Below are 12,777 nucleotides of genomic sequence, written 5' to 3'. Positions count from 1 at the left end.
GAAGGGGCATGAGAGAACCTTATGGGTGCTGGAAATGCTCCATCCCGGTTCTGGTGGTGTCTGCAGAACTACGTACACATCTGTCCAAACTCATCCAACTGTACATTTAAAGAGGGAATTTGTAAGTTACACCTGAGTTCAACACTTCTGTAGCAAAGTAAGGGGCTCGGGATCGCACGACTTGTAAAGAGCCTCCGAGTCTCAAGTCTTGGGTTTCTGTGATCCTGATGGCAGATACCGGCAGCCTGCCTGAGAAGCAGCGTCAGAGGGCAGAGCGGGAGCCTGTGGCAGCCAGGGCGACGCCCTGAGGCTGCGCTGTCACCTCCCCTCCCGCGGCAGCCCCGCGCAGGTCCTGCCCTGGAAGGCGCCTGCCCGTCCGGCCCGACTGAGGCAGGGCATCAGGAAAGGCCAGGGGATTTCCAGTCTGTTCCAGAACCGAGCCCCTGGGGTGCAGCGGCGAGGCCTGCCGAGGTGCGCGGTTTCTCTAGTAGGAGTCACTGTTGTCAGTGCGAGCAGGTGGGAGGCAGTTAACTAATTTAATGAACAAGAATCACAAAGGAAAAAATGACGAGAGGGAGGAGGAGAGACAGCAGGCAGGAGTCAGTGACTCCCCACAGGATTACAAACATACATTTCCGTCAGAGAATCTTTATTTTACATGTTTGCATCACAGCAGGAGAATTCATCCCATACGTCACCCTGATCGGAACCCCCACCCGGTACATGTTTGCATAAATACTCTTCAGTGATCATTAGTGTTAAAAAAAAATACTGAAAACTCCTGCATCCCAATCTAATCTGGAAAGCAAATGATATTTACAGACATTTTCTCCCCCAAATAAAACTTATTTTTGGATTAGATGTGTCTGACTTCTTTTGAGGTCACATGACCAGGCAAATCCAATTTATGGTTGGCAAAAGCTGCTTAGGGCGCCAAGAACCGCCCCCTTGTGTGGCCAGGATTTGGGGATCCTTTTGTAATAAGTATCTTAAATGCTAAGAAGGCTGCCCTGCTGGCCCCCCTGTCTGATTTGGCTGTCCACTACAAAACCTCAAAGCTTGCTCTGAAATAAGCTATCCTGGAAGTGAGTGAGCCTTTCTGTCTCACTCCGACCCTTACTGACTTTGTCCAGAATTCCTCCTTCCCCAACGGCCTGCCTGCAGACTTCTGCCCTCAGAATTGCAACAGTCCCTGTGCAACACGACCAGATCCTTGTTCCCACACTGCCGTGTCCCTCTCTCGGCCAGGCTGCCTTCCTCGCACAGCAGCTTGGGGGATGTGCACGTCCCATGCCCTAACAGAGAGCCACCAAGAAACATTTTTCAAGCATAAGCCATCCAGAAGGGGCACCGATGCACTGCCAGGCTACTGTAGTCCCCGGGGAAACCTGGACTGTGCCGGTCACCAATCGATAACCACACTCCAGGGGTGACAAGTATTAGCATCAACTCGGGTGGGTCTCTTTTCAAGACTTCCTGCCCCAAACACCCTGGAGAAACCCGGAGTCAAGAGCAATCTTTTGGAACATACAGTATGTTCCGGATGAATACCTTCTTGACACACCAAGAAGTACCATGTCAAAGCCTAAATTCTTCAGTGGGGAAGCTACTCATCTACTGAATCCTGAATGGGAGAAACAGGTAGCAAGCCACGGGCATCGGGGACTCTGCACATTCTCGATCTGTTCAAAGGCCGGGGTGGGTCAGAGGAAAGCCAAGGGGTGAGTGTGGAGTGTGGAAATGGGCCGAGGAGGGGGCTGGGATCTGCTTCCCTTGAAATCCAGCAGCTTGTCAGCACGAACGGCCCCGCTGTTCCGCGGGCTGCAGGGAGCAGCGCCCACCACTTCATCAGACCATCTAATGTGCTAAGACCTTCCTCGGAGAAGATGCTTCAGGAGGTGGGAGATAGCCAGAACGCCACTCACAACTCAAACAGGCATCCTGCACGCTCTTATCCGGCCATAAGGACTGGCTCCTGGTAACAGACTCTTTTTAAGTATTAAACAAGAACATGTTTTAGTGCGAGGCTCCAAAGCAGAACGTGTAGCAGTGATATGTACACTCTTGATAAAATGCTCCTTGGCTCAGAAAGTACATCCTTCCCACGGCTACGGGGAGAAAATGCTGCAATGCACCAGAGCCTCCAGCCCGTACTCCCAGACTGAGCCTATGTGGGATCAATAGCTGTGGGCTGAGGAGGAGGGAGAGGAGGAGGAGGGGGAGGAGATGGAGGAGGAAGGGGGCAGGTTGTGGAACAAGAGAGAGCAGCGATCCCGATGAGATAATGCAGGAGCAGCATGCGCCCCACGACAGGCACGCGGAGCTCGATGAGGCAGCGCCGCCGTGGCTGCCCGGATGTGTGCAGGGGAAACCGAACCTGGACATTTGACTCTGAAGCAGTTTCTTGGAAGAAAACAGAACTGCCTCCGGATGATCTGGGAAACCATCCTTCACACGCGGGTGAGCACCTCCTGACGGGAGAGCTGTACCGCAGGTCAGACGCACTGCAGCTGAAATCCCGAAGCATCGAGGAACCAAGAAAAACGCTGATGGAGTCTTTGGCCACCAGTAAAAGCCCGGATTAAGAGATGTATGCTTGTTCCCGTTGTCTGAGTAGCAATTTTCTAGCAAACTACACACACCTGATTACAGGAAAACAGATCCTTCACTCCTCCAAGCTCGCAGCCAGCCGCGCCTGCCGCGTGCAGGGCAGGGTTCTCAGGGACGGCGCGGGGACGCGCGCAGGCGGAACCAGGAGCGGGAGCGCGCAGCAAAGCTAGACTCTGCCGGTGACCCCGTGACGCCACCTGGTCCTACCTGCCCGACCCCCGGCACGGACGGACTCCGCTGGGGAAACACTGCCTCACCGTGCACCCACGCGGTGGGACAGACCGGGCTGCTGGAAGGACTGGTGCGACCACCTGGCTTCGGACCCCAGCAGTCACCTTTACTTGGGAGGAGAGCTCCCAGGTGACGTAGAAAGGGAAGACATTTTTACAGAACAGGAGGGAGAGCTCTAACCATGTGTCCAGACGTGAGAAAACCAGTTTCCCCAATCTGGGGCTGGGCTCTTGATTTTCCTTGATCATGGGGCCTCACTTCAAACCTTCTGCCAGTTACTATATAGGACTTGGGCAGACGACCTGCTTGCCAGCCTTTATTCCTGAATCACGACCTGATCTGGCCTGCACCTTCCCATTCAGAAGGGTCTTTTCCATCCGCCTGCAGCTCACAGCCGTGTGTGCCTGAGCCGAGGCGCACGAGGGGCCCCGGGAGCCTGGCGCCCTGGCTCATGCCCTCGTGCAGCTGCTGGGGTGCAGGGCTCCGCCAGGGGAAGGCGGGAGCCACAGCCGGCTCGGGGAGGACAGTCAGGTCGGAGCTGCCCCCACACGTTCTCTTCCTCCCTGGCTTCCAGCAAGTGAACCCGGGACCCCCCGTGGGGATCCTCCGCGGGGCAGCTTCATCACATCCCGGTCCCGCCGAGAAGTCTACGGCCTAGTCAAGAACATCTGCTCGCGGGACAAACGGAAAATGCGTCCCTCTGAGGGGAGCACCTAAGGGGGTTTTGACCACACCATGAGACGCATTTCGGAAGTACTGGGACTGTGTTTATGCCCGGAAAACAAAGTCTTCATATTCCGGTCCTCCCTGAACTTCCTTCTCCTATCATGTAGCCCCCATTTAAGAAAAAGAAAGAAAAGAAGGAAGAAAGACATCAAGAAAAAGAAAAGGTCCCTTAAATAAATACTTAGGGCGAATTTCCTTGCTCCTGAAGGTGGAGAGACACAGGGCCCCTTCCCTAAAACCTGTGGTGAGGCGAGCAGCAGCCTCGGAAGACAGAAGACGCCTGCCTGCACCCCACGCCTAGCCAGGACGGAGCGTTTGTGCAGAAGGGCCGCGCACAGCACCGAGGGCTAAGGAGTGCGTGAAGAGAATGCTTTCCTGCTCCCTTCATCCGGGAGAGAGAACAGCATAGGGGAGGGACAACAACTGAGGACAGACTCTTGGGGTGCCTGAACCTGGGGTGCTGAGCGCCACCCCCGAATCCTGCAGTTTCTGAAGGACGCTTCAAGCGAGGGAGGAGAAAACCACCTCCGGAGACAGCTGCCCGCCCCACTCCCCAGGCCCAGGCAGGTGCGGGATTCCGGCACCCCCAAGAAGCATTCCCGACGAGGCCATGGTTCAGCCTCTGGTCTCAGGCCTGGGTGACCATAACCCTGGTGGGAGATTACTGCCCACCTCCCCCCGGACCACAGTGGACCGTCTGAGCTCATCCTATCATCCAAATGACTGAGCTACCAGCTGCACCACTGCTCCCTTGGGGGGGGGGGGGCTACCTGCGCTCATCTCCAGGCCCCAGAAGTTTGGAAGGGCGCTCTGCTGAGTCTCTCAGAAAGAGCTCACCATCCCCAGGCCCTGAGCGTAAAGCTCTTCTCAACCACACCCGTTCTCTTGACATGCCTGCTCCTGGGAGACAGGGACGAGGTCTGTTTCATTCCTGTCTGAAAGCCTAGCTGGTTTATAGGAAAAACTTTTTAATGACAACTATTTGCTTGCACTTAAATATTTGCTTAAACACTACCTTTTCTGCTCCCAGCTGCTCCTTTAAGCAAAATTCCTTCCCGTTTCTCCCCGTACTTTGATTACACGAAACAGACACAGCCACAATGACTGAGGGAAAAGAGGTGGTCTTGCTCCGGGCAGTCAGAGGAGCCAGATGTTCAAGGAAACCCTACCGGATAACACTTTCTGAGCTTAAACATACATTTCTGTCCATCCATTAGACAACACCAAATACGCTTCAATCAAGAAAAGTACTTCCTACCACAGTTCCAGAGCCGTGACTCTGACAGGGACATTCAGCCCTCAGATGACAGAGCCCCTTGGGAAGAAGATGGCCAGGCAGGCCTCTAGAGCTGCTGGTTCCTGGTCACTTTCAGAATCCGGGGTCAAGGCCTTGGGCAACGTACAGGGGCAGGAACCGCAGGCTCCATATACTAAATTGGGTTTGGACACTGCTTTCTAAAATAACCTAATTTCATTCATTTTTGTCCCCCAAGACGCCACGATAAGTGCCCTTGCCCTTCTAAGTCCTTGTATCCTCCCTCAGTCCCTGCTCATTTCCTGCGGCCCCGTTCCCGGGCCGTGACGGGCCCCAGCCTCGTGCCGCCGCACCCCCTCCCCGTCCGCCCCACTCCGCTCCCTGCCACCACACACTCGGGGGCACAACTGCATATGTCTTGAGAGTTCCCAATTTAAAAAAGAAAGAAATATAAATTACAAAGTCTTCCTTTTACCCTCCTCCTGTCTGCACTCCCTCCCCACCATGCCCACCTTGAAGGAGAATTCTAGCTGCCCGTAACCAGCCACAGACCCAGTTTCCATAAAAGAGAGTAAAAAATTAGGTTTTCATGGCACTTTGTTCCCAGCCGCGTGCTCCGTGGTGTCACCGTCGGGAGGTGCCAACTGCCCCTGCTCACCACTAGGACGATTAACAACTCCGAGGTTCTCTTCAACAGTCCCAGCCTCGAGGCTGCTCCATCACGCGGTGCCTTCCCAATCGCCCTGGGGCTCCACCGAGCCGTTGGTCACCTTCTTGACTTTCTTCATGTTCTCCATCACCCCTGATGTCGTCACTCTGAATGAGGGGGAGAAAAAAAACAATTGGGAAAATCTCAGCCTTGAAGTAAAAGGCCATCATCACCACGGCACAGCGGAGTGGCTGGGTGTGCTGGCTCTGGAACCAGACAGACGTGGGTTCCAGTCCCGACCCTGCTCTAGCTGTGTAACCTCAGCCAAGTCATATGACCTCCCTGTTCTTTAGTATAATACACAGTTCCCTCTTCCCAGAATTGTCATCAGGGAAAAATGAGATTCTCCAAAGCACCTAATCAATATATACCAGCTTTTATTATTACAATCGATGCCGATCTGTTTCTCTCTGTCGTGGCCTCCACAAATTCTTATGTTGTACGTTTACATGATTATGAGTATGAGGCCACCGCCAGAGTCCTAACTAACCTTCTGAAAAGAAAGCTCACCAGGTGTAGTAGTCATTTTTAATAACCAGCCCCAGTGGATCATTTCTGAGTCATGGGACAGAACCACAGGTTTTGTGGAACCTTCCGGCCCAAAGATTCTTTGACCGTCAGAAACAGAGAACTGGCTGTTCTCTACAAACCCGGGCCCTGGTCTCTGCATGGCTGTCAAGGAGCACGTGGCTCTGCCCCCACTCCGTGACCCTGGCACAGGGGCCTTGTCTCTGATGGTGCCCGGCACTGAAGAGTGCCACGGAGCCCTACGCTGAATGCGCAGATCAAAAAGGGAAGAACCCCGGGACGCCTGGGTGGCACAGCGGTTAAGCGTCTGCCTTCAGCTCAGGGCGTGATCCTGGCGTTATGGGATTGAGCCCCACATCAGGCTCTTCCGCTATGAGCCTGCTTCTTCTTCTCCCACTCCCCCTGCTTGTGTTCCCTCTCTCACTGGCTGTCTCTATCAAATAAATAAATAAAATCTTACAAAAAAAAGGGGGGGGGGAAGAACCCCAGCTTTAGAGAACGTGCGGAGCTGAGCAGAGCGGCACTTTCCAGACAGGGAGTCACAACATGTCTCGAGAAGGTGGGGGTCTATGAGAAGACAACTTCTTGCCTGACAAAATGTGAGCTGGACAGGCTCCATGAAGCACCTGGGTCGCTTCGCAGCGGAAGGCACCAAGCAGAGAGACTGAGCTCCGCCTGGCAGGCAGGCAGGGCTCAGAGGAGTCGCAGGGCAGTGAAACCACGCTGGGTGAGTCTGTACTGCAGACACATGTCACGACACATTCGTCCAAACCCACAGGACGCACACCCCCAAGAGTGAACCCAGAGGTCAATTACCGACTCTGGGCGGTCATGACGTGTCAGTGTAGGTTCACCGACTGTAACAAAGGCACCTGCCACTCTGGAGGGGGATGCTGACAAGGCAGGAGGCTATACAGGTGGGGGCAAGGGGCACATGGGAAATCTCTGTTCTTTCTGTTCAATTTGCCGTGAACCTAACACTGTTCTAAAAAATAGAAAAAACAGAATTAAAAACAACACCTGTCAGCATCTCCCTAAGTACTCTAGAAAACGAGGCACCTATGTGCCCCATCGCGGACCTATAGGAATTTCCTAAGCAGTAAAATAAATTCAATCAGTCAACTCAACAGATCTCTGGAGGACCCTCCCTATCCCCCCTACCAGCTACCAAATCCTTTCACCTACAAATAACAGTCCAGCGGCCCTACATGTAACACACCTGGAGTCTGTCCAGCTGGACCTAGAGCCAAATAAAAGATTTTATGGGGTAAGTAAAAAACTTCCCCCTCTATTTCTCCTTTCATTCCTGCCACCATGTTGCTGCTGTGACCAGGCCTCAAAGCCAGCCAGTCCTCCCCGGAGTTGGGGCTTTTCTCAGACAAGAGTCCTTCAGACTCATGGGCTGGCTGTACTTCTGGCAAAGTCAGGACGAGGCAGACTGCCACGACGTGGCTCTTAGGGGAACCGGCGGGTTCCTGCAGATGCTGTGAGTGTAAACACAGCCCCTGGACAAAGGAAACCACCTCACCTCGCCATGTGACCAGCATCACTCCCTGTCAGCTGGTGCGGCCTGGGCCGGAGCCCTCTAGGAAGGGTGCACCTGTCCCAAGCGACAGGCACGCACACAGGTTTTGTCCTCAAAGGACTGTCTGTCTCCAGACTGGGATACGCAGGTCGGGCAGCCATAGGCCCAAGAGAACCGGAAGCCTTTCTAGCTCCGGCATAGCTTCTCCAAATGCATGAGATCAGAGAAGAAATGCATCCTCAAGTGTCACAGAGTCGCTCGCGGCGACAGCATCTGCTTCATCTGACCTGAGTAGGACTTGGGCTGCAGCTTGGGAGAGACACCTGCTACCTGTCTTTAACCAGCAAAACACTGCTTTCCAGCTGGCGGACCAACTGAGAACACAAGGCTCGCTCTCTCATGCCGGCCGGGGGCTGGGACAGAGAGGGACAGCGCTCTTCGGGCGCCCGCAGCCCAGCAGAAGACGGTCTTCCAGAGCCACACACAGAGCTGCTGGAAACAGACAGGAGAGCTCCGAGCAGGTGGGACGAGGGCTGGGGGGGGGGCGGGCGGACCACCTCTGCCTGGGGTTGGGGGTGGCTTCGAAGCCTGTACCGAAACAGGAGCAGCAGCAAGATGGAAGGGCGGGAGGAGGGCAAGGGAGTTTCTGAACAAAAGAAATGTAACGGGCAAAAGGCATGGAAGAAACAAAAGAAAGTTCCCCGCACGGTCGAACAGTGCTAAGCAGCTGTTGAGGAAGGTAACTGGCAGGAGGGTCAAGGGCGGGCAGGGCAGGGCCAGGCCATGGAGGGTCTTATCCGCTTTGTCACAGCGGCTGGACTTGATCCTTACACTAGGGTTCTCGGTCCTGGCTCAGGCAGGATGCCCTGGGAAGTTAAAAAAGGAGAGAGGTACCTGAGCCCCGACATTCAGAATCGAGTCTTCAGGGGAGGGACCGGGGACTCTCCTTCGAAAACACTCTACAAGTGATTCCAGTAGCCAGGAGAATGGACAGGGAGGGAGAAAGACCAGGGGCGAGGACATCAGCCGTAGGAAGGCAGGCACTGGGGCAAAGGGGGAGAGGGAGAGGAGACACGACATTAGGTCCCCAAGAAGTGGCCACTCACTCCACATGGCCTAAGACGGAGGCGTTTAGGCCAACCGCTACATGGTACTGATGGTGAGTGGGTGGATGGCAGTGCCATCAAGGCCTGTAGGGAATGCAAGGGACACAAGCTTGGGTCACAGTGGGCAGGTGGCTAGAGGGACCCGAAGCTCAGAAGAAGCAAGTGGCTGGAACTGGGACTGGGGAGGGGTGGGTGTCAGTGAGGAGACGGACAAGGTGACCTTAGGCTTGGGTGAGCCCTCCCCTCGAGAAGAGGGAGAAGGGAAGTCCCCACGGTCAGTGGAATCAAGGAGTGCACCAGAAAGAGGTCACAGGAGCAGGAGATTGGTGAGGTGAACGGAAGCAGAGCAAGACACCGGAAGACAGTGATGCTGGGAGGGCCTCTGCGTCGTGTCTCCCAGCAAACCGCTGGAGAGTGGGAGTGACACGGTGGTGCCCAAGTGCTGCGGGCCAGCCCGGCCAGGCCCTGCCGACAGACACTCCAACGTGCCGCAGTGAGAAAGGAGGAGACGCCAAAGGCCTGGCAGGCGGGGACGGGGGGGCCTTCGGCAACCTCAAAGCTCTGCAGGCACCTCCCTGCCTGTCCCTCTTTGGGTGTAAAAGCTGAAGGGGGACAAAGGCAGAAAATCCACCGTGTGACCAGCACCACGCAGCACAGCCCGCGGCTCTCAGAGGCCCTGCACGCAGTGCGGAAAGGCGCTCTCCAAGCTCAGGTTAGCAATGGGCAGCGGCGACCCCCAGTCTAACAGAAACTCTGGAAAGGCAGGCACGGCCTCCCGGAGCTGCCGCGCAGCCATCGGCACTCACTCCCAGGCGGGGACAGCAAGGTCGGAGAGGGCGAACCTGGCCTTCTCACCTCTGCTCACTCCTTCTCGGCCTGACCTGCTCCTTCTCGCCCCAGCTGGCGAGACGCCCTTGCTCTCAGCTCCAGGCTCACCCCCTACTGCAGGGCTGGCTACACTGCTCCCGAGCGAGACTGGAAGCTCCCTGGTGGCTGGGCTGCCGCACTGGCTGGGGCTCCAAACTGCCAGTGGGGCCCCCGTGGACCCAGTGAATGGGGCCAAGCCCGGCGCCCACTTCAGGCAGAAGCTGTTCCGCCTCCAGTGCCTGCTCAGGGAAGCACTTGCGGCCACTCCTGACTTCAGCAGGGCACCGGCCTCAAGGGCCAGCAGCTCCTGAGCTGGTCTGAGGGGACAGTAGCAACGCCAAGCCAAGCAGCTGTGCTCCCCGTGGGCTCAGGAGAGAGTGTGCAGGACAGAGAGAGAAGGAGCACGGAAGTGTGACAGAGCTGGAGAGAGCAGACGGACACAGCGCTGCCTCCCACTTCTCTTCTCCAACTAAAAGGTGGCCCCTCCTTTCCTTGCAGAACCCTGACGATCTGTGCTTGCAACCAGACGGGCCTACTGAACACAGGCACGATAAGAAGGGGCGCTCCGGGCACCGTGGCTCTTCCTGCTGTGCCACACTGTCAGCTTGGGCCTCAGTGGCCCCTGGACACATCTGTTTCTGTAACCAAACCAAACCGTCAAGCAGAGGCCAACTGTAAAGTGTTTTCTGGACGTGAGATGTGGAGAGGCCTGGCTGAGAAACAATTCTATTAGTCTCTAACTCCCGTTTCCAGTTGAACGAAGGCAGTTTAGTAGAAAACGGTTCCCGGCAACCCTGAGGCCAGCGTTCTGGATTGGGAACCCCAGAGAGGCAACTTCCCGGCCCTGGAACCCACACCAAATATTTCTTCCCATTCTGACATCTCAAGATAGCAGAAAAGAATTCAGATGGTCCAGGATATGCATAGCTACCAAGTCTGATCACAGAAACTGCATCCGATACTTTTTAACCGGCTGAATTTTTTATGATAAATTCTCTTACCAAAATTGGTAAGACCTTGCAAGCTTTAGCCCAAAGAGGGTTGTGTACAGAAATAAAAAAAAGAAAACGACAGAAAGTCAGGTACTTCTGGCTGCACCCACACTCTGGAGGCTCCGCAGGAGAAGCCAGTTGGGCCTGGTGGGGTGGCAACTGCGCGGACCGTGCGCGGGCCTGGGCCAGACGGAGGGTGACAGCACTCTAGCCTCAGGAGGAGCCTGGCCTGTCCTGGGCTCAACTGGCAAGACTCGCCTCCCAAATGAACATTTGGAGCATTTCGGAGAAAGGAAGTGAAAACAGGTAGAAGAGAAACTACCCAGAATCTCAGTCAATGAGGTCAGTGAGTGGCCCAGCTCAGTGTTCATGGGCCACCAGTGGGTAAGACTCGTTAGGAAGAGGATTTCTTTTAGGACGCGTGGGCCTAAGGAGTATTCCTTCCCACAAAGAGGAAGTAGTATTTGTTCTGTGGTGAGGATCAGACCTTTCTACAGCAAACACCCTCCAAGGTGGATGACAGAGAGCTCACGACCTTCTAGAAAACACAAACAATGGCTCTGCTTGCCTGACTTATTTCTGGAAGATTTAAGAGGTGCCATCCAGGGAACAGCACCTCCAAGTAGACGAGGGAGGGGACAGGCTGCGGTGCAGTGGTGTCCCCAAGAAGCTGCCATCAGGCCTCCCGCTCACCTGCAGGCTGAGGGCTGGAGCCACCACCTCGGCCTGTTCTGCTCGGACTTATCTCGTCCATCCACAGAACGTTCTCAACAGCAGAACTTTCAGCCAGAGAGAAGCCCCAGAACAATTTCCCTGCGGACTTAAAGGCCCTTGGCCTCAGTCGGCTCCCCAACTTCTCTTTCACAGGCCAAGCAGGAGCAGCGCTCCTTGGAAACAGCACTACCCTAAACAAAGGCTTCACCTGTGGTCTGACTCCCTCACTGGGATATACGCAGCTTCTCTGCCACTGAAGAGCAGCCCCCCGCTAGCACAGGGTGGCCCACACGGTGTCATCACAGTGCTCCTCCCGTACAACAGGAGTGTCAGTGGAGGCCACCAACGGATAACCCCCAACATCACGCTCTCCCCCCCAGCCTGCCGGGATGAAGGACACACTCCCTCTAGACTCCATGTGACTCGTGGTCTGTCCGCTCCCCCACTTCCTGCCCTGATCTGAGCACACTCAGACCCCCCTGCTAAGGTACGTGTCACATACTGCCAGTGAGAAACAACAAACCTCAGCAAAAGTTTTCAAAAACTTTGCCACGAGACAAAAATATCGTCACAATGCCTCCGTGCTTCTGATACAATGACTGACGGAAAGGATGTGGAACTCCCACATTGCTGGCGGAATGACCCAGCCGTTCGGCTTCTGGCTGCGTACCCCAGGGAAGGGCCGCTGCGAAGGGAATGGATGAACACACGTCTCCCGCGGCTGCTTACCCCGCTCTCATCTGAGCCCCTTCAACCAAGTTCCTTGCTCAGATTCCGCTCCTTCTAGAAAAGGCACATCTGACGGCCCCACTGCCTTCCCCTCTGCCATCTGTAAAAAGGTATTTCTTCTGCACAGAGAGCTGTTGTCCGGGGCCCCTTGGTGGGAGCTGCCTTCCGTTTATCGTTGCGGCGGTGGGGCCGAGCACAAAGAGCGGTCCTGTGCTGCCCGACAGCCCAGCAGCGCCCAGCAGGGGCCGGAGCTCAGCCTTTGAATCCAGACAAGTCAAAAGGCCGCACATGCGACACTCAGCCTTAGGCCAACCATCAAACACAACAACCGACCTAGCCTATCAGAGTTCATCAGTAAACAAGCCAACGCTCTCAATCACTCTTCCTTTCCTAGATAATAAGTGCCCTTTCCCAGAAAACAGGACCCTAAAGTCACTCGCCCTGTGACTCAGAAAGGCCCGCCTGAAAGCTCGGATAGAGGTCAAGTTACGGTGCTAGCTGGGAAAAGCCATTTCGTTATCTGGTGACAGAGGAGTCTGCGGACAATGAGCAGACCCACAGACGACTCAGATGATCACATTTTCAGACATCAGCTCCCGGTGGCAGGGGCCCAACAGGAAGTGGGGCTGCCCATTCCCAGCAGTGCTGAACAGGCCAAGCCGATGCCCAGATTCTCACCAGTGGCTTACTGGAAGCAGGCTCAGCGATGCTTAATCGGATGGCCAGCTCCACTTCCCCTGCAAAGACCGAGCGATGCTTGACACATACTGTACTTCAAACTGAAT

The 12,777-nt window shown here is 55.3% G+C and overlaps 1 protein-coding gene across 2 annotated transcripts in view; it reads right to left on the bottom strand.

The window, feature by feature from the left end:
• Positions 1-636: 636 nt before the first annotated feature.
• GPR107 (G protein-coupled receptor 107) overlaps positions 637-12,777 on the bottom strand; it is a 71,166-nt gene continuing 59,025 nt past the window's right edge. For both annotated transcript variants that reach the window (XR_005835282.1, XM_040632067.1), the window contains exon 18: positions 637-5,638. Coding sequence is in view for 1 of the 2 variants with exons in the window: in XM_040632067.1 (XP_040488001.1) it covers positions 5,542-5,638 (97 nt within the window). In the remaining variant the exon portion in view is untranslated. The remainder of the gene's footprint in view (positions 5,639-12,777) is intronic.

Source organism: Ursus maritimus, unplaced genomic scaffold (assembly GCF_017311325.1).
Source record: "Ursus maritimus isolate PB19 unplaced genomic scaffold, ASM1731132v1 scaffold_17, whole genome shotgun sequence".
NCBI classification, from domain to species: Eukaryota; Metazoa; Chordata; class Mammalia; order Carnivora; family Ursidae; genus Ursus; species Ursus maritimus.
Note: the sequence above shows the minus strand (reverse complement) of the source record. Positions and strands in the feature narration are given on the sequence as shown.